This window comes from Panulirus ornatus, chromosome 35 (assembly GCF_036320965.1).
Source record: "Panulirus ornatus isolate Po-2019 chromosome 35, ASM3632096v1, whole genome shotgun sequence".
NCBI classification, from domain to species: domain Eukaryota; kingdom Metazoa; phylum Arthropoda; class Malacostraca; order Decapoda; family Palinuridae; genus Panulirus; species Panulirus ornatus.
In genome coordinates, this window is record NC_092258.1 from 11,304,709 (window position 1) to 11,331,118 (window position 26,410).

At 39.1% G+C, this 26,410-nt stretch overlaps 1 protein-coding gene across 4 annotated transcripts in view; it reads right to left on the reverse strand.

Moving 5' to 3' along the window:
- Cnot4 (CCR4-NOT transcription complex subunit 4) overlaps positions 1–26,410 on the reverse strand; it is a 227,774-nt gene that overhangs the window by 46,862 nt on the left and 154,502 nt on the right. For all 4 annotated transcript variants that reach the window (XM_071683029.1, XM_071683026.1, XM_071683028.1 and 1 more), the window contains one exon: positions 10,369–10,952. In XM_071683029.1, the coding sequence (XP_071539130.1) occupies positions 10,369–10,952 (584 nt within the window). The remainder of the gene's footprint in view (positions 1–10,368; positions 10,953–26,410) is intronic.

The window sequence follows — 26,410 nt, forward strand, 5'->3', positions numbered from 1 at the left end:
CCAGTTACACCTTACATGTAAGCAAAGTTTTAAGAGACTGCATCATGAGTGCAAAACCATTACCCCATAACACACAAATGGTAATCACAAAGTTAGACATTTCTATTTCCTTACTGAAATAAGGAACACAGATGACTCCCGACTTACAACGATTCAACTTACAATTTTTCAACTTTACAATAGTGCAATAGCAATACGCATTCAGCGGAAACTGTACAATGAATTTTAAATTTTGATCTTTTCCTGGGCTAGCAATATGTGGTGTGGCATTCTCACACAATGTTGTTTTGTGTTTTTGCTTCCCATCATGTATACAAAACACCCATCTGTGTCTCCTGCCTCTGGTGAGAAGAGGAGGAAGGCAATTACTAAAGACGAAGTTATACCTGTGGCACCAAGAAAGTTCAAAGCAATGAAACTGGTGGAGGCGCTTGCTGCTATCAGCAGAGGTGTAGGGATATTAGAAGAAATGAAAATCAACTACAAGTGATTTGCAAGGAATGACAGGCAGATACAGGATGCACTTGCTAGTTTTAGAGAAATATTCAATGAAAAGAAGAAACAAAGTGTACAGAAAACACTTGATATCTTCCTGAAGAAATTTAAACCATCAGCAAGTGTCGATGCCCCAGTGCCTTCTACCAGCTATTCTCGAGCCTCATCAAAAGAGAGATATTCATGACCCTGTCATTGTAGCATCATCATCATCTCCCAATTAATTTTAGTGTCGTACAACCATTGGCTTTTTCTTCAATACAGTAATCTATAAATTACATGAGATATTCCACACTTTATTATAAAACAGGCTCTGTGTTTGATGATTTTGTCTAACTGTAGGCTAATGTAAGCGTTCTGAGAAGGTTTAAGGTAGGCTTGGCTAAGCTATGATGTTCGGTACTTTAGATGTACAGTATCAAATGTATTTTCACCTTATGTTATTTTCAACTTACGCTGGGTTTTTCAGAATGTAACCCCACTGTAAGTCAAGGAGCATCTGTAAATGTTACATAAAAGATAGAAAGAAATGTTACAGTACATGCAGTGGAGGAAATAAATACCTTTGGTATAAACATGCCAAAGTATAGGTACTGGACAAGAAATGTGACTCGGACACAAGAAAGATGAGAACTGAAAAACTGAGGTAGTGTGAAACTTATTTTCTGAGAGAAGGTAAATGAAAAACTAAAACATTATGAAACAGTATGAAGAGAGGGTATGGTGATGTGAAGTTAGTATCAAAATGCATTACCAGTGGCTGCCATAGACATAAACAGCAGTGTGTGTAAAATTACTGAAAGAGAAATACAGAATTTGAAATCATTCTATAATAGTAGAAAAGAAAAAGTTTGATGAAAAAGCTCAATACCACAAAAAATAATGAACAGAGGTCAATACATACAAAATATGGTCCTGAACAAAACAGTTAAAAGTATGGTATACTGAACAAAAAAAGAGCAAAAGTCATCACTCTACATTTCCTGAGGTGAGCACAAGGTGCTAGCCCTGCATTTTGACAAAATGGTACGAGCAGTACACAGTAGTACTTGTCAGAACCCTTAGGCAAAAGCATTAGGTACAAGCAGAAGTTAAGAACATTAGGCAAGAGCAGTAGGTAGAAGTAGTAGGTCAGAACACTAGGCAGGAACATTAAGTAAGCACATTAGGTAGAAATAGTCTGTATGAACAATAGGTGGAAACCTCAGGAAATACTGCACTAGAGTTGCTTTCAGCCAGTGGCCTGTTCAAGGTTAGACATTAAATGCTAAAAGCCTAAGAAGCAGCACTGGAGTTCACTAGTTAGGGAGCTCCCTGAGGGAACAGGCATCAGAGAGACAGATAAAAAACAAATACAATCAAATAAAAGAAAGGTATGTGCAGCTATTAAAATAGTATGGGAAAATGCTTGTGATGAAGGATGTATTGAGAAAAATGAAGAGAATTTTACTGGACTGACTAGATAAAGTATAAGAAAGATGGTAAAGTAAAATCAGAGGGTATGAGAGATAGGAATAGATATATTGGAAAGAAGGACATTACAATGGATGAAGCTATCCATATCTCTGAAGCTTGTTCCAACTGAAACTCCCTCAAAAGGGTTACCACAGTGGCAGAGTCTCCATAACTAACGAACTCCAGTGCCACTTTTTAGCCTTCAGTGCCTCACCCTTAACAGGTAGGCCATTGGCAGAGGGCAAATCTAGCACAGTGTTTGAAGAGGCTCCTACATAACGTTCCTAATGACTACTTCTATCTAATGCTCCTAGCTACTGCTTCTACCTGATAATCCTGTCTAAATGGATGAACTATCAACAATAAAACTCTCAAAGAATGAAAATGATAAAATGATAAGGAAAAGATGGAGTGGTAAGTTTGGTTGTGAGAAGCTGAGTTGAAACTGCTATGAAGTGGAACTGGAAAGCTTATCAAATGGTCAGGCACCTGATCACTGGATGAAGGTGGAGATTGTTCCAATGTATAAAGAGTTATGGGTCTTATGACATTCAATTCATTATATGATAGGAAAGAACCATATACATTTCATGAGTACAATATCTAATCTAGACTTTTCAAGTTAGGACCAATGTTATATCGTACATTAATGTGCGACTCCTCATGATAGAGGGATAGAAAGATGGACAACGTTGACAGTGACAAACAAAGGAAATCCCAGGTGTTTGCTATGCTATGCAAGCAATGCAAAAAGTACATGGTACAAGAGGTATAAAAACAAACTATTTATTTTTTTATTATTATTATACTTTGTCGCTGTCTCCTGCGTTTGCGAGGCAGCGCAAGGAAACAGACGAAAGAAATGGCCCAACCCCCCCCCATACACATGTATATACATACGTCCACACACGCAAATATACAGCTTTCCATGGTTTACCCCAGACGCTTCACATGCCTTGATTCAATCCACTGACAGCACGTCAACCCCGGTATACCACATCGCTCCAATTCACTCTATTCCTTGCCCTCCTTTCACCCTCCTGCATGTTCAGGCCCCGATCACACAAAATCTTTTTCACTCCATCTTTCCACCTCCAATTTGGTCTCCCTCTTCTCCTCGTTCCCTCCACCTCCGACACATATATCCTCTTGGTCAATCTTTCCTCACTCATTCTCTCCATGTGCCCAAACCACTTCAAAACACCCTCTTCTGCTCTCTCAACCATGCTCTTTTTATTTCCACACATCTCTCTTACCCTTACGTTACTCACTCGATCAAACCACCTCACACCACACATTGTCCTCAAACATCTCATTTCCAGCACATCCATCCTCCTGCGCACAACTCTATCCATAGCCCACGCCTCACAACCATACAACATTGTTGGAACCACTATTCCTTCAAACATACCCATTTTTGCTTTCCGAGATAATGTTCTCGACTTCCACACATTCTTCAAGGCCCCCAGAATTTTCGCCCCCTCCCCCACCCTATGATCCACTTCCGCTTCCATCCGCTGCCAGATCCACTCCCAGATATCTAAAACACTTCACTTCCTCCAGTTTTTCTCCATTCAAACTCACCTCCCAATTGACTTGACCCTCAACCCTACTGTACCTAATATCATAAAAACAATAACAAATCATACTACCATGTCTTTTTCTACTCCACAGCATTAAACTAAAGCTTCAGTGATGAATAGGGCATCTCCCTACTGAACCTCATTACCTTACTTATGTTCTGTTCACATCTATTCTCAATTTTCTCCTTTCACAAACTCTCCCAAGATTCTTATGTTTCAAATCTGTGACTACAGCTAAATCATCTGCAAACAACAAATGATTCACTTTCCATGCCCCCTACCCAACAATGCTCTAGACCAATCCCTTACTCTAAAACCCTTACATTCACCTCCCTCAACATCCTATCCATAGATAGCTTTAAGAACCAGAACAAAATTAAACATCCTTGGCACAGACCCACCTTCACTGAGAATCATTTGCTCCCCTTCCTTCCTACAAACACATTTGCCTTACTGTACAGGTAAAAGCATCTCAATACATTTATGAATTTTCCGTTCACCCCGCACCATCTCTGTTAACCCTGTCATACCCTTTCTCCATAGTCATGTATTTTCTTTTATACCCATGCTTGAGAGGTAACTCCAGGAAGACAAAGTAGGGCCACACCTGCTCACATCCATTCTCTACCGTCATGTGTAATGTGTAAAATCATAATGCACTGAAATCACAGCTCCTTATCCAAAACCAGGCCCCAGAGACTTTTCCATGATTTACCCCATACACTTCACATGCCCTGGTTCAGTCCATTAACAGCAAGTCAACACCAGAATATGCTACACGTAAATCATTATCCTCCAAGTATTTCTCCCACAAACTCTTTAAAGAAAGCATCAAGTCTACATATCCTGTATGTCTATTAAACCCAAACAACTCCTCCTTAATCAGCTGTTATGGGCATACCATCTCCCTCTAAATAACCTCTCTCCCATACATCTAACCAGGTACACTCAAGACTCATACCTCTGTAATTCAAGTATTCATTTTTGTCCCGCTTGCCTTTACATAACAGCACTATAAAAGCATTCTTCCAATCCTCAACCTGCTGATCCTGGGCAATAAAACACTAAATAACCTTAATAACCAATCAAGAAGACTTGCAAATACAATATTGCTTTATTCAAACATCTCCCTAACAAGCAGATGAAGCACATATTAGTGTAATAAAGAACTATATCACTGGGAATGGCTGAAATCAATAAGACTAGATTCCTGAAGTGCAGATGGCATGGATATTCAATATCATCATCTATAAAAGGAAAATGTTACCCTTGGAAATAACATTTACTGGCATAACAGGCATGGAAGACAATGAGAAATGCCAACTCTGAAATCCAAAGGAGCAAAATGCACAACCAAAGACAACTTAAACATCTGGTAGCCCAACACGCTCCAATACCCTGCCTAAAACTATCAAAAACACCACGGGATGCATAGTAAAGTTCAAGTGCCCTAAACAAGTACCTACAAAGTGCACCAGATTAGCCAGGCTGTGGGGGATATGTGGGTGAATGAGCTGTATCTTACAACACCTCAGTTGACCCTGCATTCACTTTCATTGTTTTGTACTTCACTTTCTTCACCTCTTCCTATGTCTAGCTGTGTATGTGTGTGTGTGTGTGTGTGTGTGTGTGTGTGAGCATTTTTGGTTCCTCTAATATTACTTCTTTCCATTCCACACATATGATGACCATCCCTGTTTCAGTGTTATACTCATCCACTTTATGACAGTCATACAAACTCATACTGCATTTTATACAATTAACTATACGCTGTTCTCTATGATATGTTCTGTACGTTCACATTTCTTAAACACTTTTATATCATTTGTATGAACGGGACAAAAAGTTTGCTTTTATTCTTTATAATTCTTTTGGGTATAGAGGCTACATTGTCTGAAAAGAGTATGGCATCTTTTATGCTAAATATTTTGGTACGTATTTGCTACCATCATCCTGTTTCTGTTATCATCAATCTGCTTCTTGATGTTTAGGTTGTTGGAGCCAATTGTTTTATCAATCTGATCTTTTTCAGTTTTTACCAATGAGTCAATTAAGATGTTATCTATTTCCATTAAGTGGCTGGTGGAAATTTTAACCTAACTCCTAATATTACATGGTGTATTTGTACTTACACTTGTCTTGACTGGGCTGTTGTCCACAGTTATTACTTAAATCTGATCAGCTGAATGTTCCTGCAAAAGGTGGCACTTCCATGGTTTGAATCTTCATTCACTATATTGCTGTTTACTATTCAATCACAGTGGGAGATTTCTTAAGAATCCACTTACCACAAATTTCCAGTATGGATTCTTACTTTGTGTTTGAATTTTCTGTAATTTCTAACTCATGATTATAGCTGATATTAACTCCTAATGTCTAATGAAAGTTTTCAAATACAGTTAGAAAACATTTGTTCTACATGCCAGCAATTCACCTTCTCCTTCACTGTTTTATTTCTCCACACTCAATTTATCACATAACTCTTCCTATTCATCTCCTTAATTTTTCAAATTTACTTTTGTTTCATTATGAATACTTACCACAAATTTCCAGTATGGATTCTTACTTTGTGTATGAATTTTCTTTAATTTCTAACTCATGATTATAGCTGATATTAACTACTAATGTCTAATGAAAGTTTTCAAATACAGTTAGAAAACATTTGTTCTACATGCCAGCAATTCACCTTCTCCTTCACTGTGTTATTTCTCCACACTCAATTTATCACATAACTCTTCCTATTAACCTCCTTAATTTTTCAAATTTACTTTTGTTTCATTATGAATACAGTTTTTGTTTATCAATATCATTTTACAATTATTCTCAAGAACTGTTAGCAATTTGCCAACTGTTCCTTCAAAGAGCGATACCTCCGTAATCTGAATCTTCATTCACCATTATGTTTACCTATTCAATCACAGCAAGTGATTTCTTTTGAATCCACTTTAATTCATACATTTTCTTATGGTTTCTTACTTAATCACTGTATTTTTCTTATAGTTACAGCTTTAGTTTACCACTATTGTCTTTTGAATGTCTGAAAATCAATTTTCTTGTCCAATGTGTTATTTCAGCACATTCAAGTTATCTATCACATGACCCTTTCTATCTATTTCCTTACTAAATTTCTATTTTCTTTGTTGTTTTCTTTATAATAACAACTTTTGTTTATATCATTTTACAAGTGTTTTCAAGTACAATAAGATGAGTGTTCTTCCAAATAGCAGCACCTCCAGAGTTAATCTCTGTTCACTGTTACTGTTTCAAATTCAATTACAATAGGTGATTTGTTCTGAATCCATTTCATCACAAATTTCCTACAGAGTTCTTTACATAATACTTGGATATTCTTTTAAGTATTTTCCTCATAATGACTGCTTTGGCTCACCACTAATGTCATAAGAATGTTTTCAAATACTGTTAGTGAACAGCTGTTTTACAGCTCACTTTCTCAAATCACTTTATTTCTGCACATTCACTTTATCACATTCTTTCTAATCATTTCCATACTTAATTTTCTATTTCCTTTGGTGTCTTTACAGCTTTTCCTTACAAAAATCACATGAATGTTTTACAGTTGTTAGCAAACTTTTTTCAGACACCAAAATTCACTTTATCATTCACTTTGTTATTTCTTTTCATGATCACATGCCCGTAGAAGTCATACATGTGTGGATCATGTGTTTGCTTTAACATGCAGTGTGAGAAATACTTAGAGAAAGAGTAGGATAAGTAGGTGCCATTTAGGGATCTGAACAAAGAGTATGACAGAGATGAGAAAGTAGCCTTATGGAAGGCACTACATGTACATGGTGTGGGAGCAAACCCACTATATCGAGTAAGGAGTTTCTATCAGGAGAGTATGGCATGTGTACAACTAGGAAGGGGTGTTAGCAGCTCTCAGCAAAAGCTGGGCCTGCATCAAGGATATATGATGTCACCATGGATGCTTAATCTGTATAAGGAAGAGGTGGCAAGTGATGGCGAGGCCTTGGGATGTGAGTCAGTTGCTGTTTACAGATGACACAGCTCAGGCTGTACACTCTACAGAGCACATGAATTAGCTAAATGAATTAGCTAAGTCTCTGTTTCAGAGTATGTGTGTGCAAGAAGGAAGCAGAGAGTTTATGTACTTAAAAGTAATAAAGTTTGGCTTGAATGGAGGATGTGGAGTGCTTTAGATACTTGGGAATGGATATCAACTGAAGGAACTATGGGAGATGAAGTGAATCACAGGATAGGGGCAGTTGGGAAAGGGGCAAAGGTTATAAGTATATTGAGCAGTGTGTGGAATGAAATGTCACTGTTTGATGGTATAGCAGTCCTAAATGCATTGCCGAGGTGCAAGCATTGGGCACTGAATGGAAAAGAACGGAAGATGGTGAACATGCAGGAAAGGGCAAAAGTCTTGAGTGTATTCAGGAGTGTGTGGGAAGATAGGTCACCGTTTGATGGTATAGCAGTCCCAATAGCTTTGCATGGATGCAAATGTTGGACACTGACTGGAAAAGGATGAAAGTGGGTAAACATGAAGAAATAAAAATTCATGAGGACAGTATGTGCAGTAAAGAGAGTTGATCATGTAAGGAATGACAGTGTAAGATGGATGTGTAGTAGCAGGTGGAGTATGAATGAGAGAGCTAACCAGGATACCGGTGTGGTTTGGACATATGGAGTGAATAAGTGAACAATGATTAACTAAGATGATAAACAAGTCAGAAGTGGAAGGAGCAGGAGACTAATAAGGAGATGGAAGAATGAAGTGAACAAGTATCTGAGCTTTTAGGGCCTGAATATTCATGAAGAGTGGAAGTATGTATTGGATGGTGTAAATTGGAGTGATATTATGTCCAAAAAGTGACATGTCAATGAACTGAACCAGGGCATGTAAAGTGGTTAGGGGAAACCATGAAATGGTATGTTGGCTTGGCTATGGATGTGAACTCTGGTTTCTGAGCTTTATCCATGACAACTTGAAAGTGGATGTGTGCAAATTGGGCCATATCTTGTTCTCGGGACTAACAAAGGAATGGTGAACAAGAAACGAAATCAACTCCTTTAAATGGAAAATCATATATATGTTAACATTCCTGATGTACAAGAAGTATTTTGCCTCATTTAAAGTAAAATGCTTGCTTATAATATTGTATCCATTACAAGTAAATTTAGATAAAGGATTATCAAGGCCTCTGAAAAACTTAATACCAGTATCAAATCATCTCTTAATCATTTCTTTTCCAAGCAAAATAAGTCTCTTTTCAAAGCAAAATAATTCTAAGTTGTCAAGCTGCCTCACAAAAAAATAAAAAATAAAGAAATTAGGAATCATCTTAGTTGCTCACAGCTCTCTCTCTCTCTCTCTCTCTCTCTCTCTCTCTCTCTCTCTCTCTCTCTCTCTCTCTCTCTCTCTCTCTCTCTCATACAGTACTTCCAAAACTGAACATAATATTCATGGTGTGGATCCTGTCAAGTGCTCTGATGATGAGGGCCACAAAAGAAGTTTCACAAAAATCTATGAAAGAGGAGGTCCAGAGTTACACAAGAGAGATCAACAAAACACATAGCAATGCAAAATCAATATTGCTGATCATAAAGACAGATATGGGATTCCTAGCATAAGAAAATGTGTTGAGAGCTTCAAAGACTATGGAGATAGAAGAAATGAGGGCAATGGGACGTTGGACGTTAGTCACTGTCCTTGCTAATAGTCTTTGTAAATATGAAACTCACAAACTGATATACAAAGGAGGGAAGAATACAGACCTTCATGGATTATGAACATTTCAGACTTCTTAGCAGAGTTCTAGATGATCAAATCTTAACACAAGAATGGTATGATTAGTTTCCTTGCAATTTTTGTAGTTTTTTTTTTCCATACTATTCGCCATTTCCCACGATAGCGAGGTAACGTTAAGAACAGAGGACTGGGCCTTTGAAGGAATATCCTCACCTGGCCCCCTTCTCTGTTCCTTCTTTTGGAAAATTAAAAAAAAAAAAAAAAAAAAAACGAGAGGGGAGGATTTCCAGCCCCCCGCTCCCTTCCCTTTTAGTCGCCTTGTACAACATGCAGGGAATACGTGGGAAGTAATTTTTGTCCCCTATCCCCAGGGATACTAAAACTCAATGTTCTGCGATCAGAACAAAATAAACATACACTGTATCTAAAAACAGAATAAGGGCTCTGAAAAGTGCTAATGGATATATCCCAACATAATACTGCTGACTACTAACTTCACCTTTAAGTCTGGTGAAACTTGAATGTTACCATATGGACAAAAAAAATATTTTGACAAAAGACTGTAAAATATCAAGTCTGCCAAGCATGACTGCAATCACTTTAACAGGAAGGATAAATCAAACAATAAGCATAAAAATCTCATTGCCTGGCACCCCATTACATTTTCAAATTAGTCCCTGCTGAAAGACATGAAGAGACTCTACAATGCAGCATCAATAAAAGGTTCAAGCAACACAGAGAGCAAGAAAAAATAATGTAAAATTCTGGAACCTGAAAAAACTGAAAGTTCCACCGAACTAGCAAATTCCAGAAACACTGCAGACCAAGTAAAAAAATATGAAAATGCATTGCATAAATATCTAGATGGTAAGCATGGTCAGCCTGGATGTCAGGTGTATCTAAAGAATGGTTCACCCATGCATACCACTACAATTAGTTGATTATGAAACTAAGCCAGTTATGGATAGATACATATAAATTTCATTTCAGCAATCTGGAATCAATATGTAAATACAAGCCTAAACCAAAAGACAACATGCCTCTGTAGGTCTGGTAAGTACAAAACCCACAACAAATTTTTTCATACAAGCCACTTACCTGCTGTAGTATCATGTTGTGTGTGCTTATGACTGCTGGCATGACTGTTGTGAAGTTGGTGATTCTGTTGAGGAGAGGATGACGGCGGAAGTGGAGGTGTTGATCGCTGAAGAGGAAGTGATGGCCCCGATGAGAAGAAACTGTTGCTGTTGTCAGAGAAGAGAGATGCAGCAGCAGCAGCAGAACGTGACAACTGTTGTGGTAGTGGTAAGGACGATGAAGGTTCGGAGGAGGAAGATAAAGAAGAAGGTGGTGTGGGTATGGGGGAAGTTTCTTCTTGACATAAATCCTGTACACATGACACTGGTACAGGAGATGAAGAACAAGGGGGTGGGGAAGGAGGAATGAGAGGAGTATCAAATGATGGGGGTGGGGTCGTGGAAGCAGATGACGTGCAACTCTCATGGCCTGATGATGGTGATGATGTGGCCACTGGACTAACACTGTGGTTCATCATATCCACACCCAATCCATTACTAGAGCTGCTACTGCTTCCACTTGAGCTACTGCTACTGCTGCTGCTACTACTGCTACTACTGCTGCTGCTGCCTGTATTGCATGATCTCTCCCTCTCTTTACTCCCTCTGTAACAAAATTAAATATTTAATCTAGAAAATTTTACTTTACTCTTAAACTGTAAAATATTAAAAAAAAAAAAAAATCCACGCAATAATATAAAAGCCCGTATCAATAAACCCTATGTGTCACTGGACAAAATGAAAGTTGACTATTGCTAAATCTGTAGAAGAAAACATTTAACAAATACACTGATACTTATGTCTTAATACAAATGTAACTGCTTATTCAATACACTTCTTTCCAACAACCTACTCTAATGATGCAATGAATAAGCAGTTCATTGCTAAGTCATCCACAAACTTAAGCTCCGATTTGGACAGAGTAATACATCTATGGAAACTTCACCAAAAAACTTTCAATATGGTGAAAAAAGAGAAGGAATCTGCCAATAAAAGCAAGTCAGAACATTAAACTGTGGTTCCCAAACCAGTTAAACAAATGCAAAAATTCTCAGAGTAAATAATTTCTCAAAATTGGAATAGTTTTTGCAAAACTCATCAACTATGGAAAAATGGCAAATGTTCCAATCTTTTGGATCATTATACCATGTCACAGAAAATATTCTAGAAATAAGTCACATTAAATATGTATAACCATCAGTGATACATCTAGCTTTCTACAAAATTAAGCATCTCAGCAAAAGTATAATCACAGCAGTGGCAAATTATCATTTCAATCTTAAGCATTTACTATATAATCCAGTGTGTGTGTGTGTGTGTGTGTGTGTGTGTGTGTGTGTGTCTGCCTGTGTCTGTACCTGCCAACCTACAAATACCTACAAGATATTGCCTAAGGCAAGGCAAACACAAATTGCTCACCTCATATCTTGCTTGGTGGTCAATACATTGCTAAGCATGCATTCCTTAGAAAGTGCACAGTGAAAAAATAACCTCTAAATGAGGTCAATGTAACACTGTGTATATACTGCACATGGATGCACTCCTGACAAATGTATTTCTCACTTATTAGAGATACATGAGGGTTTCACTGGGGTGCATGTAATAGCTCCCATAATAAAACAAAAATGGGAAACACATTATTCTATAAATGGAAAGAATAATTTCTTAATGGTTCAGTATGTAAATATGTTATTTAAGATATACAAGTTACTGCACCACTTAAACCTTCTGAACAAATCTTGGCTGGCTACAAGCATCGATGTCAAAACGCATCTCACATTCTCTAAAATGATTAACTTGCTGAGAGACATATGGTGCTTTGTCTGATTAAACATACTAATGCTTAACTGGTTCTTATGCAACATACATCCAACTTACGTTTCTTTATCTCAGTGCACCTAAAAATTTTCATTTTAGCATCCAATCATAATTTTACTTGAAACCTTGGTCAAATTTCCATCAGTAACATTCCCAGGCCTTTTTCTCAACATTATGTAAGTACAGTATTTCAGACTGGGAAAGCAATATCGCTAGACTGGCCCTCTGCCAGTGGCCTTTTAAGGATGAGGCACTAAAGACTAAGAAGCTGCACTGGAGTTCACTAGTTATGGAGACTCTATTGCCATGGCCACCCCACTGAGGGAGTTCCTGAAGGGAACAGGCATCAGAGATAAAGATAGTGCTAAAATGCAATTTCTCCCTATATCTCTTTCTAAGTATAATTTGTTTCCCTACCTTTAATTTCAAAACACAACAATCAAACCCTGTAATATAAAACATATTGGGTGTAACCATCTCCTCTACTCTGTCCTGATAACCCAACATAACACCTCAAATTCTGCTTCCCAAAAGCTAGGAGCATTGTATAGGTGCCACAAATTATTTTCCTTGTGAGTAGCTGTTTCATATCTACCAGGATTTTATTGCCCTAAGCATGGAATACTATTCAACTTCATTATCAACTAAAATCAAAAGCCTTCCATCTCATTAATTCTTCTTACCATGCACATTGATGTTGCTGGAGGTCTCTCCATTCGTTAGGTATTATCTTTCACACTGTTCTCATGAACAGTTTTAACGTGTACCCACTCCCAAGGTTTGGACCCATGGTATGTGTGTGTCTGCTGCTTCCCACAGCTTCTTTAAGGAGACCTGCCCTTGAAGGACTGGCTTTATGATGAGTCCTTCCTTTAAACAGGCAAGCACCGGAACTTTCTTCCTTCTTTTGTCTTTTACTCTTCACATAGCCTTTCTTCCCTTAAGTCAGGTCTGCAAACACTTGCAGAATCCTGATTAATTTCTGTTTTCTTTCAATTTAACTTTTTTTGTTCACCCAAGATGGCCTTGATAGGGGCATGTTATTTGCCCCTGCAATATCAGTCACCTAAAAAGAATAACTATGTCTACCTGCTGATACTCTATGCATAACTCATTCGTCATGCAGCAGAGCAGCATACTGAGGTCTCTTGGCAACCATAAAGATTACATTCCTCAAAAACTCAATGGTTGGCACAACTGCGATTGAAGTACTAGCCTTCTGGAAAATAGGGGGTTGGGGAATCACCACTGAGAGCAAGACCTCGAGTCCTATTATGAGTACTTCAAAATTAAAAATCAAACACACCATAAGTCTCTAAAAGTACATAGAAATGATTCACATAACTGTTTAGAAAAGAATAAGATACAGTACAAAAAGATGGCAAAGCATCACCCCTGATGCGTTATGGCTCGTCCCCATACCTTAACAAACTGGCACCTGACCATGCCGGACAAAAGGTTGCTTAATATATAACATTTACTTTGTTAACTCTACACTAAGATGCCTCCTAACAGAGGCTGCACTATCACCGTATGTGAGGTGATTCAATAAGTCCCTACTGTGCTCTAGAGGCTCCCTTTCCTTGTCCTCCTTGAGGTTGCACAACTTGCAACACTAACTTTATGTTTAGAGGCCATACATATGGGCACAATGTACAGTAATTCCTCAAACAGTTAATAATATTTCATTATCAAGCTGTAAATATAGCTATGTACACTTTTCAAAAACAACATTGTCAAGCCGTTCTTGTGCAGTTTGGATGCATAGCACTTTCCAGGTAATTTCTGCTTATTTCGGTCAGTAACACAGTCTTTTGGTTTAACAAATGATACCAATATCTAAGGAAAATAGCAATTACTATTGTGAAGATACATTAGATGTAATAACTAGGCAACACCTGACATGTGTAAAAAAAAAAAATCATACAGGAAAAGGAGGAGGAGTCATGAAATTCATAAAAATATTTGTTTTGAAGTACAAGAAACTACTACTCTACAGCAGGTAGATCCCTACGAGTATCTGAAACTGCCTTATGAGGAGCTACATCATTCTTTCCTTCAACAATGGGTGTATCTATTGGGATTCAGCCTGTCTAACCACTATAATAACCATATCTTAGCTGGCAGACACTTGTTCACACAAATACAACAATTATACAGCAAAATGCCCAAGACATCAAAACAATGTTGATAGGATCCCATCGCCTATTACTACTTTACCACCAAGTGTGTGTGCCTCAGGTATGTTACTATATGGAGTCAATAAATGGTTTTTGAAAAGAAAAGGAGAGAAGTACAGAATTTGACAAAAAAAAAAAAAAAAAAAAAAAAAAAAAAAAAAATGGATGCTCAAAAGGCTCTGGCTATGGTAAAAACAGTTTTTCACATTCTAAAAACCAAATCTTGAACACACACTGAGCCCTATGAAGATCTTTGAGAATACCTATAGGAAGGAAGGAGGACTTCGAAAAAAGTGATCCACAACAGAACCAAGCAAAATGTCCTACTTTGCTACACAACATAGCTTTTGACCCTATAACTCCACAACCACACTACATGTAAACTTCATACGACACATCCTAGATGGCTCCAACCACCCACAACCACCATTCCACTGAGTATTAAAGGCAAAAGACATCAACAAAGCATTTGACAAAGTCTCCTGATATTTCCTCACACCAAAGATGGTTGACATGAATTCTCTATATATATGAAAAAAAAAAAAAGGGATTTAGACAAATTCATGGCTGGCTACCAAGCCAGACTTATTCTCAACAGCTTCACCTAAAAAACATTTAAGGTCTACAATGGAGTTCCCAAGGAGCAGTTCTTTCTCTAACCCTCTTCAATCTCTTCCTACAAGACCTTCCATCACCTCCTACTGCTCATGGTGTGAAAGTTCTCTTATATGCAGACAGCCTACAACTACATCACAACACCCAAACAATAAGTAAGCAGAAAAGATACATGGAACTCTACATAACATAACTGAAACAGTGACTCATCCAAAACAGAATGTTTGCATTACCACATGCTGTATGTACCTGTGTAATAATTAAATTTTTGGAGCAAACTTTCTAGGCTAAAACTTTCATGAATAAAATTTTCATGAGGCTGAAATGCATGGCCATTTAGAGTACAAAAAAATTAATCACCTGTCCGACTGACAAAACAATAAAGAACATAGTAAAGAATTCTAATTATAACCAAACTTCATTAATTAAACAACCATTACCATCTGTAGCCATTCAAAAAACAAGGCCTATACTAGCCTACTAGTCCTCCACAAAATGAGACAAAACTGCAACTGATATCAATTCCAATCAGAAAGATTATCTGGTACTCTTCTGTTTACTGGTACGTAAAAGTAAACATGCAAACTTACACATTCAACATTAACATCGTTTTTTTTCTCATGTTTCCTGGAAGACTAGTACTGAGGAGTTCTGTCAACAGGTAGCACTGGTGTCACTGTGGTGTTGCAGATGAATGATTTGTTGATAAATTGGCTTATGACATAAGGCCAATGCCTTACAGGCATATTCTATGAAGATCAATACCAAATGAAAACAAGTTCTAACTTCACACAATTTACCGACATATTTGAAATTGTGATAACCGATGCATAAGTTAACATGTAATGTAACATATGAGTAATACAGTGAGTAAAGTACTTACAGTAGTGCTGACAAAATATAGCCAACACTGTCAAAAGCTCATCAATATTGCTTGAGTTATCAAAAGAGAACTGTGCTTCAGAAAAACAAAGGGCCTATAGCCACAGAGGTAGCAATGTTCCTTTGGGGGAAGCGGTGTTCCTTTGTGGGCGTGCACCATTCTACAGACAAGTGTGTGTGATGACTACTGCGTCAGTTTACATGTACTATAATGTGTGAGTACAAAGGTGAGTGAAGTGGTTATGGTAGTGCTAACAAAACATGGCCTTTATGCGAGTTATTGATGAAGAACTGTACTCTAGCAAAACAACAGGCCTATAGCCAGGGAAGAATCAGTGTTCCTTTGGGTAGTCAAGGTGCATGCACCACTCGGCAGGACTCGTGTGTGTGTGTGAGGACTGATTCATAAGTTAACATGTATCATAATATATGAGTAATCTGGTGAGTGAAGTGGTTGCAGCAGCACTGATGAAACAGTCCACATCTATCTTTGAATGCTTACCCATTACTTTACCTTGACATGACTGAAACACTGCTAATTTGAGTTATAAAAGAAAGAGGCAAGTCAAGAGAAAGGTGCAAGAGGTGAAAAAAAAGGGCAAATGAAAGTTGGGGTGAGAGAATATCATTAAATTTCAGGGAGAATAAAAAGATGTCTTGGAAGGAGGTAAATAAAGTGCGTAAGACAAGGGAACAAATGGGAACTTCAGCGAAGGGGGCTAATGGGGAGGTGATAAGTAGTGGTGATGTGAGAAGTAGATGGAGTGAGTATTTTGAAGATTTGTTGAATGCATTTGATGATAGAGTGGCAGATATAGGGTGTTTTGGCTGAGGTGCTGTGCGAAGTGAGAGGGTTTGGATGGTATTGCAGTGGAATTTATTAAAAAAGGGAGTGACTGTATTGTTGACTAGTTGGTAAGGTTATCTAATGTATGTATGACTCATGGTGAGGTGCCTGAGGATTGGCAGAATGCTTGCATAGTGCCATTGTACAATGGAAAAGGGGACAAAGGTGAGTGCTCAAATGACACAGAGGTATAAGTTTGTTGAGTATTCCTGGGAAATTATATGGGCGGGTATTGACTGAGAGGGTGAAGGCATGTACAGAGCATCGGACTGGGGAAGAGCAGTGTGGTTTCAGAAGAGTGTATGTGAGAAATACTTAGAAAAGCAAATGGATTTGTATGTAGCATTTATGGATATGGAGAAGGCATATGATAGAGTCGATAGAGATGCTCTGGGGAAGGTATTAAGAATATATGGTGTGGGAGGCAAGTTGTTAGAAGCAGTGAAAAGTTTTTATCGCGGATGTATGGCATGTGTATGTGTAGGAAGAGAGGAAAGTGACTGGTTCTCAGTGAATGTAGGTTTGCGGTAGGGGTGTGTGGTGTCTCCATGGTTGTTTAATTTGTTTATGGATAGGGTTGTTAGGGTGGTGAATGCAAGAGTTTTGGAAAGAGGGGCATGTATGCAGTCTGTTGTGGATGAGAGAGCTTGGGAAGCAAGTCAGTTATTGTTCGCTGATGATACAGTGCTGGTGGTTGGTTCATGTGAGAAACTGCAAAAGCTGGTGACTGAGTTTGATAAAGTGTGTGAAAGAAGAAAGTTGACAGTAAATGTGAATAAAAGCAAGGTTATTAGATACAGTAAGGTTGAGGGTCAAGTCAATTGGGAGGTAAGTTTGAATGGAGAAAAACTGGAGGAAGTGAAGTGTTTTAGATATCTGGGAGTAGATTTGGCAGCGGATGGAACCATGGAAGCGGAAGTGAATCATAGGGTGGGGGTGGTGGCAAAAATTCTGGGAGCCTTGAAGAATGTGTGGAAGTCGAGAATATTTTCTCGGAAAGCAAAAATGGGTATGTTTGAAGGAATAATGGTTCCAACAATGCTGTATGGTTGCGAGGCGTGGACTATGGATAGAGTTGTGCGCAGGAGGGTGGAGGTGCTGAAAATGAGATGTTTGAGGACAATATGTGGTGTGAGGTGGTTTGATCGAGTAAGTAATGTAAAGGTAAGAGAGATGTGTGGTAATAAAAAGTGTGGTTGAGAGAGCAGAAGAGGGTGTTTTGAAATGGTTTGGGCACATGTAGAGAATGAGTGAGGAAAGATTGACCAAGAGGATATATGTGTCAGAGATGGAGGGAATGAGAAGTGGGAGACCAAATTGGAGGTGGAAAGATGGAGTGAAAAAGATTTTGAGTGATCGGGACCTGAACATACAAAAGGGTGAAAGGCGTGCAAGGAATAGAGTGAATTGGAACGATGTGGTATACCGGGGTCGACGTGCTGTCAATGGATTGAACCAGGGCATGTGAAGCGTCTCGGGTAAACCATGGAAAGTTCTGTGGGGCCTGGATGTGGTAAGGGAGCTGTGGTTTTGGTGCATTATTACATGACAGCTAGAGACTGAGTGTGAACGAATGTGGCCTTTGTTGTCTTTTCCTAGTGCTACCTCACGCGCATGTAGCGGGTGCTGTTTCATGTGTGGTTGGGTGGTGAAAGGATTGAAGGATGGCAGCAAGTATATGTACATGTGTATATATGTATATGTCTGTGTACGTATATGTGCATGTGTGGGCGTTTATGTACATGCTTGTGTATGTGGGAGGGTTGAGTCATTCTTTTGTCTGCTTCCTTGCGCTACCTCGCTAATGCGGGAGACATCAACAAAGTATAATAAATAACATAAAAAATATATATCATACATAATTGCTGTTTCCAGCATCAATGAGGTAGCACCAGGAAACAAAGAATGGTCCATCCAATCATATACACACATGTACATAAAAGCCCACATATGCACATATACACACATATATGCAGAAATTACATACATAGACATGTACATATTCATGCTTGCTTTCATCCATTACCAGAACCACCCCACCCCACAGGAAACAGCATCACCATCCCCTGCATCAGCCAGAAGAGAGAGAAAAAAAGGCCACATTCGTTCATGCTCAGTCTCTTAATGTCATGTGTAATGCAGTGAAACCACAGTTCCCTATCCACATCCAGGCCCCATAGACCTTTCCATGGTTTACCACAGACATTTCACATGGTGTTCTTTAAATCCAACTACCACTGAACTGAAAATCTCAAAGACAAAAGTTGTGGTAACCTAGGGTTCATCCCAAATGGCAGCATCCACTGTTACTTATAACTACATGGGCCCTAACCTCAATGAGGCCTCTGCCCAAATGATGAAAAACACAAAGACAAAAATGACTGAAAAACTTTTTAAAATTGCTAATCTAAGAAGCTGATATGCCAATTCTAAACAAGAAATGGAATAGCAAGAACCTTTGTGTATAAAACATAAAACAACAGTCTCATTCCCCAAAGCAAAACAAACTTCCATTTTTGTAGCAGCTATATCAAGTCTCCAAAGCAAAATAAGCTTTCATTTTCATTGCAGCTCTATCAAGTCTATTTCACAAATTTATGGAGGCATTCCAAGCTTCAGATCCACCACATTTTCCTTGCTGGTCCACCAAAGCAGAATGATGCAAAGTTTGTATGGCATATTTCTGATTACATTTCCATCTTTACTTGAAGGGACCTGACCATCCAAAACGTTATTCTTACTGCTATTAATGTCATTAAATCATTGTTCACTCCTGCCAAATTGAAATTCTTACTCCAACAGACACACTAATCAGAAACAGTATGCCAATCTTCAGACAAGAATATCATCAATAGATTCTGTAAAACCTAAATCCTTATCTTCAGTTAAGCAAAGCATCTATAACTGTTAAAGCCTTATCTTCTGTTAAGAAAAAAAATTGAAAGTAAGAACTGGTCCCCTACTGGGTGGACCTCAGTTCTGAAAGATTCCATATGCAAAAAAAAAAGCTTGCTTCCCAGAACAAGCATACTACCAGAGGCAATCACCATTAATCTTTAAGAAAAACTGTCAGCTAGCAATGATTAAGAGAGAATACATGTCAGAAGTGGAGGGAACAAGGAAAAGAGGGAAAACAAGGAGATGGTGGAAGGACAGAAAGATGCTCTGAAGGCTTGAGGCCTGAACATGAAGGAGAGTACAAATCATTTAAGAGATGGAGCAAATTTGTGTAAAGTGGTTTACAGGGGATAAACAAGAGAATCTGAAGGATATGGAGAAGCCATGAAGATGTCTGTGGAGTCTGGTTGTGCATAAGGGGCTCTGGTTTCGATGTATTACACCTGACAGCTACAAAGTGGATGTAAGCATATAAAGCCATTTCTTTGTGTATCCCTAGTTCTACCTCACTAATGTGGGAAATACCAAACAAGAGTGAAATAAAATTTTAGCACCAAATCCTTGCATCCTGTTTGCTTTAATAGATGCAGCTAAGCATTCTTTTCCACATTTAAGGTCATTCTTATAATCACTCCAGGGTCTTTTTCATTCAATACCAACTAATGATTTATAAGGCTTTTTGCATTCCCTTTTTCATACTTAATCAATGTTTTAAGCCTTAGTGAAGTAACGCCAGGAACAGATGAAGAAAGGCCACATCCACTCAAATCCATTCTCTAGCAGTCATATGTAGTGCATCAAAACCAGTTCCCTAACTACATCCAGGCCACAGAGACCTTTCCTTGGTTCAACCTGAACACCTCACATGCCTTGGTTCTGTCCAGTGAGGGCACATCCACCCCAGTATATCACATCACTCCAATTCACTCAATCCCATGGATGCCTTTCACCCTTCTGTATGTTCAGGCCTGATCCTTCAAAATCTTTTTCACTCCATCCTCCCATCTCCAATTTATTCTCCCCATTCTCCTCATCAATTTGTATTAATAATACAGCACTATTCATTCTTTTAGAATGTATCACTTTGTCCACAATGAAATCCATATGTCGTGTCTCTGAGTGGGAGAAGGGAGAGTGAGGCCGGTGGGAAAAGGGAATGTGAGGCCTGTGGGAGGAGGGAGTGTAAGGCTTGTAGAAGGCGGTGGTGTGGGACTGATAAGATGGTAAACTGAGGTAAGTGGGAGGGGGTAATGCGAGGTTGGTGTGAGGCTGATGGGAGGAGGTGTTGTGAAACTAGTTGGAGGAGGAGGTTGGTGTAAAGCTAGTTAGAGGAGGGAAGGTGGGGTTAAACTAGTTGGAGGAGGGGTGGTGTAAAACTGGTTGCAGGAAGTGGTGATGTGAGGCTGGTGCAAGGAAAGGGTGATGAAAAACTTGGTGGTAGAGGGGGTTGTATGAAACTGGCTGGAAGAGGGGGTGGATTGAGGCTGGTGGGAGGGAGTGAGTGTGAGGCTGCTGGAAGGGAGCAAGTGTGAGGCTGCTGGAAGGATGCAAGAGTGTGTGAGACTGCTGAGAGTGAGTGAGTGTGAGGTTGCTGAGGGTGAGCAAGTGTGAGGCTGCTGGTAGGATTGGGTGGTGTGGGGCTAGTGGGAGGAGGGGGTAGGAGGCTTGTGGGAAGAAGGGTTGTGATGCTGGAGGGAAGAAATGGTGGTGTGAGGCTGGTGGGAAAAGGGGGTGGTTATGTGGTGGAGGAGAGAGGGTAAGGCTGTTGGAAAGACAAGGGTGGGTGAAGCTAGTGGGAGTAAGGGGTGGTGTGTGGCTGGTGGGAAGAAGCGGTGGTATGGGGCTAATGGGAGGAAGGAGTGAGAGGCTGGTGGGAGGAAGGGGTGATACAAGGTTAGTGGAGGGAGGGGCAGTATGAGGCTGATGGGTGGAGGGCGTAGTTTGGAACTCATGGGAGAAAGGGTGATGTGAGGCTGGTGGGTGGAAGGGGTGGTATGAAGTTGGGGAGAGGAAGGGGTGGTGTGAGGATTGTGGGAAGAAGGGGTATTACGAGCCTGGTGGGGGAAGGGGTGCTGTGAGGCAGGTGTGAAGAGAGACTGCGAGGCTGGCAGGAGGAATGGGTTGTATGAGGCTGGTGGATGGAAGGGGGTGGTGTGAAGCCTATGGGAAGAGGCTGCAGTGTGAGGCTAGTAGAAGTGGGTGGTGTAAAACTGGTCAAAGGAGGGGAGGTGTAAAACTGGTCAAAGGAGGGTTGGTGTAAAACTGGTCAAAGGAGGGGTGGCGTAGAACTGGTCGAAGGAGGGGTGGTGTAAAACTGGTTGGAGGATTGGGTGGTGTAAAACTGGTCGAAGGAGGGGTGGTGTAAAACTGGTCGAAGGAGGGGTGGTGTAAAACTGGTTGGAGGATGGGGTGGTGTGAGGCTGGTGTGAAAAAGGGTGGTGAAAAACAGGTTGGTAGAGACAGTAGTGTGAAACTAGTTGCAGGAGTGAGTGGTGTGACTGGTGGAAGGAGCAGGAGGGGTGAGGCTGGTGGGAGGGAATAAATAGGAGGCTGGTGAGAGGAATGGATGTTGTGAGGCTGGTCAGAGGAGGGGGTATGAGTCTAGTGGGAGAAAGGAATGGTGTGAAGCTGGTGAGAAGAAAGGGTGAGGAGAAGCTGGTGAGTGGAGGGGGTGGTTTGAAGTTGGTGGGAGGAATGAGTGGTGTTAGGCTGGTGGGAGGAGTGGGTGTGAAGTTGATGGTGGTGTGTGGGTTACTGGGAGGGAGAGGGATGGGTTTTAGAAATAACTACATCACCCATGAAATACCTTATTTGCTAGCCTACTGGACTGGTTTTTGAAGGAAACATACAGTAAAAATTTTCAATTCATATAAATACAGTATCTAATATTCACCTATGTGAACCAAAAACAATTACAGCTAACATATCTCACATAGCCGTGGTATAATACAGCAAGTAACACATAAATCACTCATTCAAGTGGTAGAATAAATGGTGAAGGAGGGTTTAGGAGGTTGTGTCATTCAGATTTTCTATTTCCCATTAAATCATGAAAGAAATAAATATAAAAGTATAGAAAATGTATAAAAGGTGAGCTAACATATTCTACTTGGCCACAGTATAACACTGAGATTAAGGCATAGATCCTCCAGGTGAGTGATGAAGTTGGGGTCTAAATGGGTATGCATCAAATTCTCCCTTTCTCATTGCAACAAGGGGAAAATACTTGTAAAAGTAACGGTAAAGAAAATACAAATATAACAGAATTTAATATGTGGATCCATCGGGCAAGTGATAGAGAAACAATGCAGGAGGATGTGCATCAGCCCCTATCACAGTCTGAGGTATCAAGGAGTTGCTAATTACAGTGACTAAGAAAGTAAGTGTCCCAGGTTGTTGACATACAAATGTCATTATATTGGCAGGCAGTTTGAAAACAGTTCGAGAAGAGCAGTACAAGTATCGAGACTCCTGTCATTTCCAGTGTCAGCTGTGTACACCATTCAGCATTTAAGGGTTAGCTCCTTATACAATGATTTCATGTAAAATAACAACCAGAGAGAACTTCAACTAGTTCTAATAGAGTCTCTAGAAAACTAAGACCGGACACGCATCCTACATTCCAGCAAAGTACTTGCATCAACACTCTTTCCATACAAAATTTTGACTACGAACATGCATGTCTGAGGAGATCAATCAGCGATACCAGCTCAAAACGAGACAAAAGATCATAAATACTGTAACCCTGTTGCTATGGACTGGTTATCTTCCAGTAAACCAATGAATAGTAAGAAGCTTGAGAAAACAAGCACATATATTTTCATCCTGAAAGAAGACTCCCCTCCTATTCTACTAACTGATTTCCACCTGCCAATATGAAATCTGCACTTCATATCAGTTCATTCCTACAATGTCCAACAGCCAGATCATATCTCCCAATGTTCCCAAAGACAGGATCATAAAGGCTAGCTGGCTGAAACCACTTTTCACTGTATATCTACTGCACCTTCTTCTGTAGCCTTCTGCTGGTTCTTGTATTCGTGGCCTGTTTCCTGTTCGTCGGTAGCAATGGAATTATGTACCTGGGGCCTCTGTGACACCTGCATCCTCCTGTACCTGGAAAAATTCACCTGAACGTGAATGTTAAAACTTTACAATAAAACACACACTGACAAAAGCTTATATTTCAAAACAGTTTCAATGCTCAATGGCTTTCTCTTTAGTTGAATGTACAAGAGAGAATTTAATAACAAAGCACGCACATATACTGCAGATGCATAAACACTAATAGGAAAGAAGAAAAAATGTAATCACTGATAACTAATCTAGCCTTTATGAGACAAGGTAAATTTTGAGGTAACCTTAATTTGTGTGAATATGTACACAATGCCAACAATGACTCTAAAGCTAAGAGTGCTACAACAGCTCTACCCTTAATTAATTAATTAAAAAGTCATTCTCAGGTAATGACCTAATAAAGAACCAGAAGAGTGGAAACACTATCATGTTAGGTCACATACCAATAATGACCTCTGAGAACCAAGAAAATTATCAGGGTACCTAATTTTTAAGGACAAGAATGAAATCAAAGTTATCCATTCTCAAATCTAAGTTAATCTATGTACCCAATAATTTGTAAAGTTAATGGATCTGAATAACATCCATCTAACATTCCAATTAAGTTCATGATTATTTTCTAGTTTATGAGTGAATATGCAAATGAATTTAATTGCGCAATTGTGTTCGTAACTCTGATAAGATTTCTTATACACTAAATCACAATCTAATCAATAATCTATCAACAATGGTCTTTAATATAACCATATCATACACAACTGAATTAAAATGCTACTAAATATCTCAAAAGTTACTACATTTGTGATAATTCAGCCTTGAAATTAATATTCTTCAACCAAAAATCAAATATGCATAAATATAATTCCTCTGACTATGGTTCTCAAGTCATTACCTGATAGTGCCCTAACAATCTAGAACTTCTGTCATTACCTGATAGCGACCCAATAATCTAGCACTTTTGTGCTTCTTTTATCTTCATAGTCTCTCTCTTTCTTTGTGTGTGTGTGTGTGTGTGTGTGTGTGTGTGTGTGTGTGTGTGTGTGTGTGTGTGTGTGTGTACACATGGAACTACCTACTTATCACTTATTTGTACAGTACTGGGAGGGAGTTATACACTCATGTGTGTGTGTGTTTGTGTGTGCATGCTCTGTTACTTCATTCTCTCTTGTGCACTCAACTATATAAGATGCCAATAGGCACTAAAAAGTTCTGATTTTTATCTATTTGTCAATGAGGGTTTTATTCTAAAGCATCCACCTGTATTCTGCCTGTGACAGCTGTGTCCTCCTGCATGCAGCCCGTGACAGTTATTTGGCTTGTGACTGTGGTATCTTCCTAAAGCCGGTCTATAACAGCTGTATCTTCATATATTTTGTCTAAGACAGTTGTATCTTCCTGATTCATCCTGTGCAAACTGTATTCTTCATTATCCTGCTTGTTGATACCATCTTCTTTTAACTGATGTCAGGGGAGATGTACCCCTGCTTTATGATGTCTGACAGCTGCATGCTGTACCACTCTCCTGTGTCGTTTATGAACTGTGTGTGGCACTCCATGGAATGCGTGAGAGTACTTCAAACCTTTACATTACCTTATGATGGGCCAGGCCTGATGCTTCCCAGCATCTAGTCTCAAAAATATGTTAGCCCAACCTATGGGTTGGTATTCTTCAGTGGATTCAATGCTGACTGCATTCTTTTCCTGTAGTAGGCTGCCCCATTTCCATATGATTAGCCAAATGACCTGATTTTCATTGTCAACTGTCAGTGATACTCTGCCAAGGCATCCTATGTATTAAAAGCCAATTCTGATGGTTATATTTTCATTCTTCATGGTCTACTGTAGGTTAAATGCTTACTTCAGATTTGAAGTGAAATGAGATATATGCATATGCTCATATCCCATATGACATATAGTGGGTATTCAGTGAATGCCCACCCATGAATAGAATATTTTACCTATCCAATGTAGTATTTACCAAGACTACAATTGATTTTTGAACATGGCTCACTTCTTCCAATTCCATCAAATCAAATAGTTTTAATTTGTGGAAAATGGTTCCTCGCCTTAGTCATATCTATATCAGGTTATCCTATCCTAGATAGAACCTTTAGAACTTGGTATTTTCATTATGATGGAAATAATCAATACCTGTTCATCAATTAAGTTCTTAAGCTCTTCCCTGTAACAAGAATCAATATGGAATATCACCTGATGAACAGAATATAAAATGGGTATAACACCATATATTTTGGGAGAATGAACTGATATGGATCATGCAAAGGACAGATATCAAAGTATGGCAACTTACAAGTGCTCTTTGTGAAATTTTTGGAGAGAGAGAGAGAGAGAGAGAGAGAGAGAGAGAGAGAGAGAGAGAGAGAGAGAATGTTCTTCCCAAGAGTACCCCCAAATTTCTAATGGCAAGTCTAATGCACACAGCTCACTCCACGTCTTGCTTGTTGAATTATACAATTTCTTTCCACAGCCTCTCCTCTTGAATAAATGTCGATTTGAGGTTTATCTGGGAGTGACTTCAACCATGTTTCTGTAGCCACTTCAATCATTTTTCATATTTCTCCAGGCAATGCATTAAAAAATCTTTCTATATTTCTTGTAGAATACTCAAATATTTTCATCTCACATTTTTGGTGTGTTAACAGGAATTATTAATACCCTGATATTTGTGTATCTTCCTTGTTGAAATGCTTTCAAATTTGAAATGTTACCCTTTATGCTTTCTAATT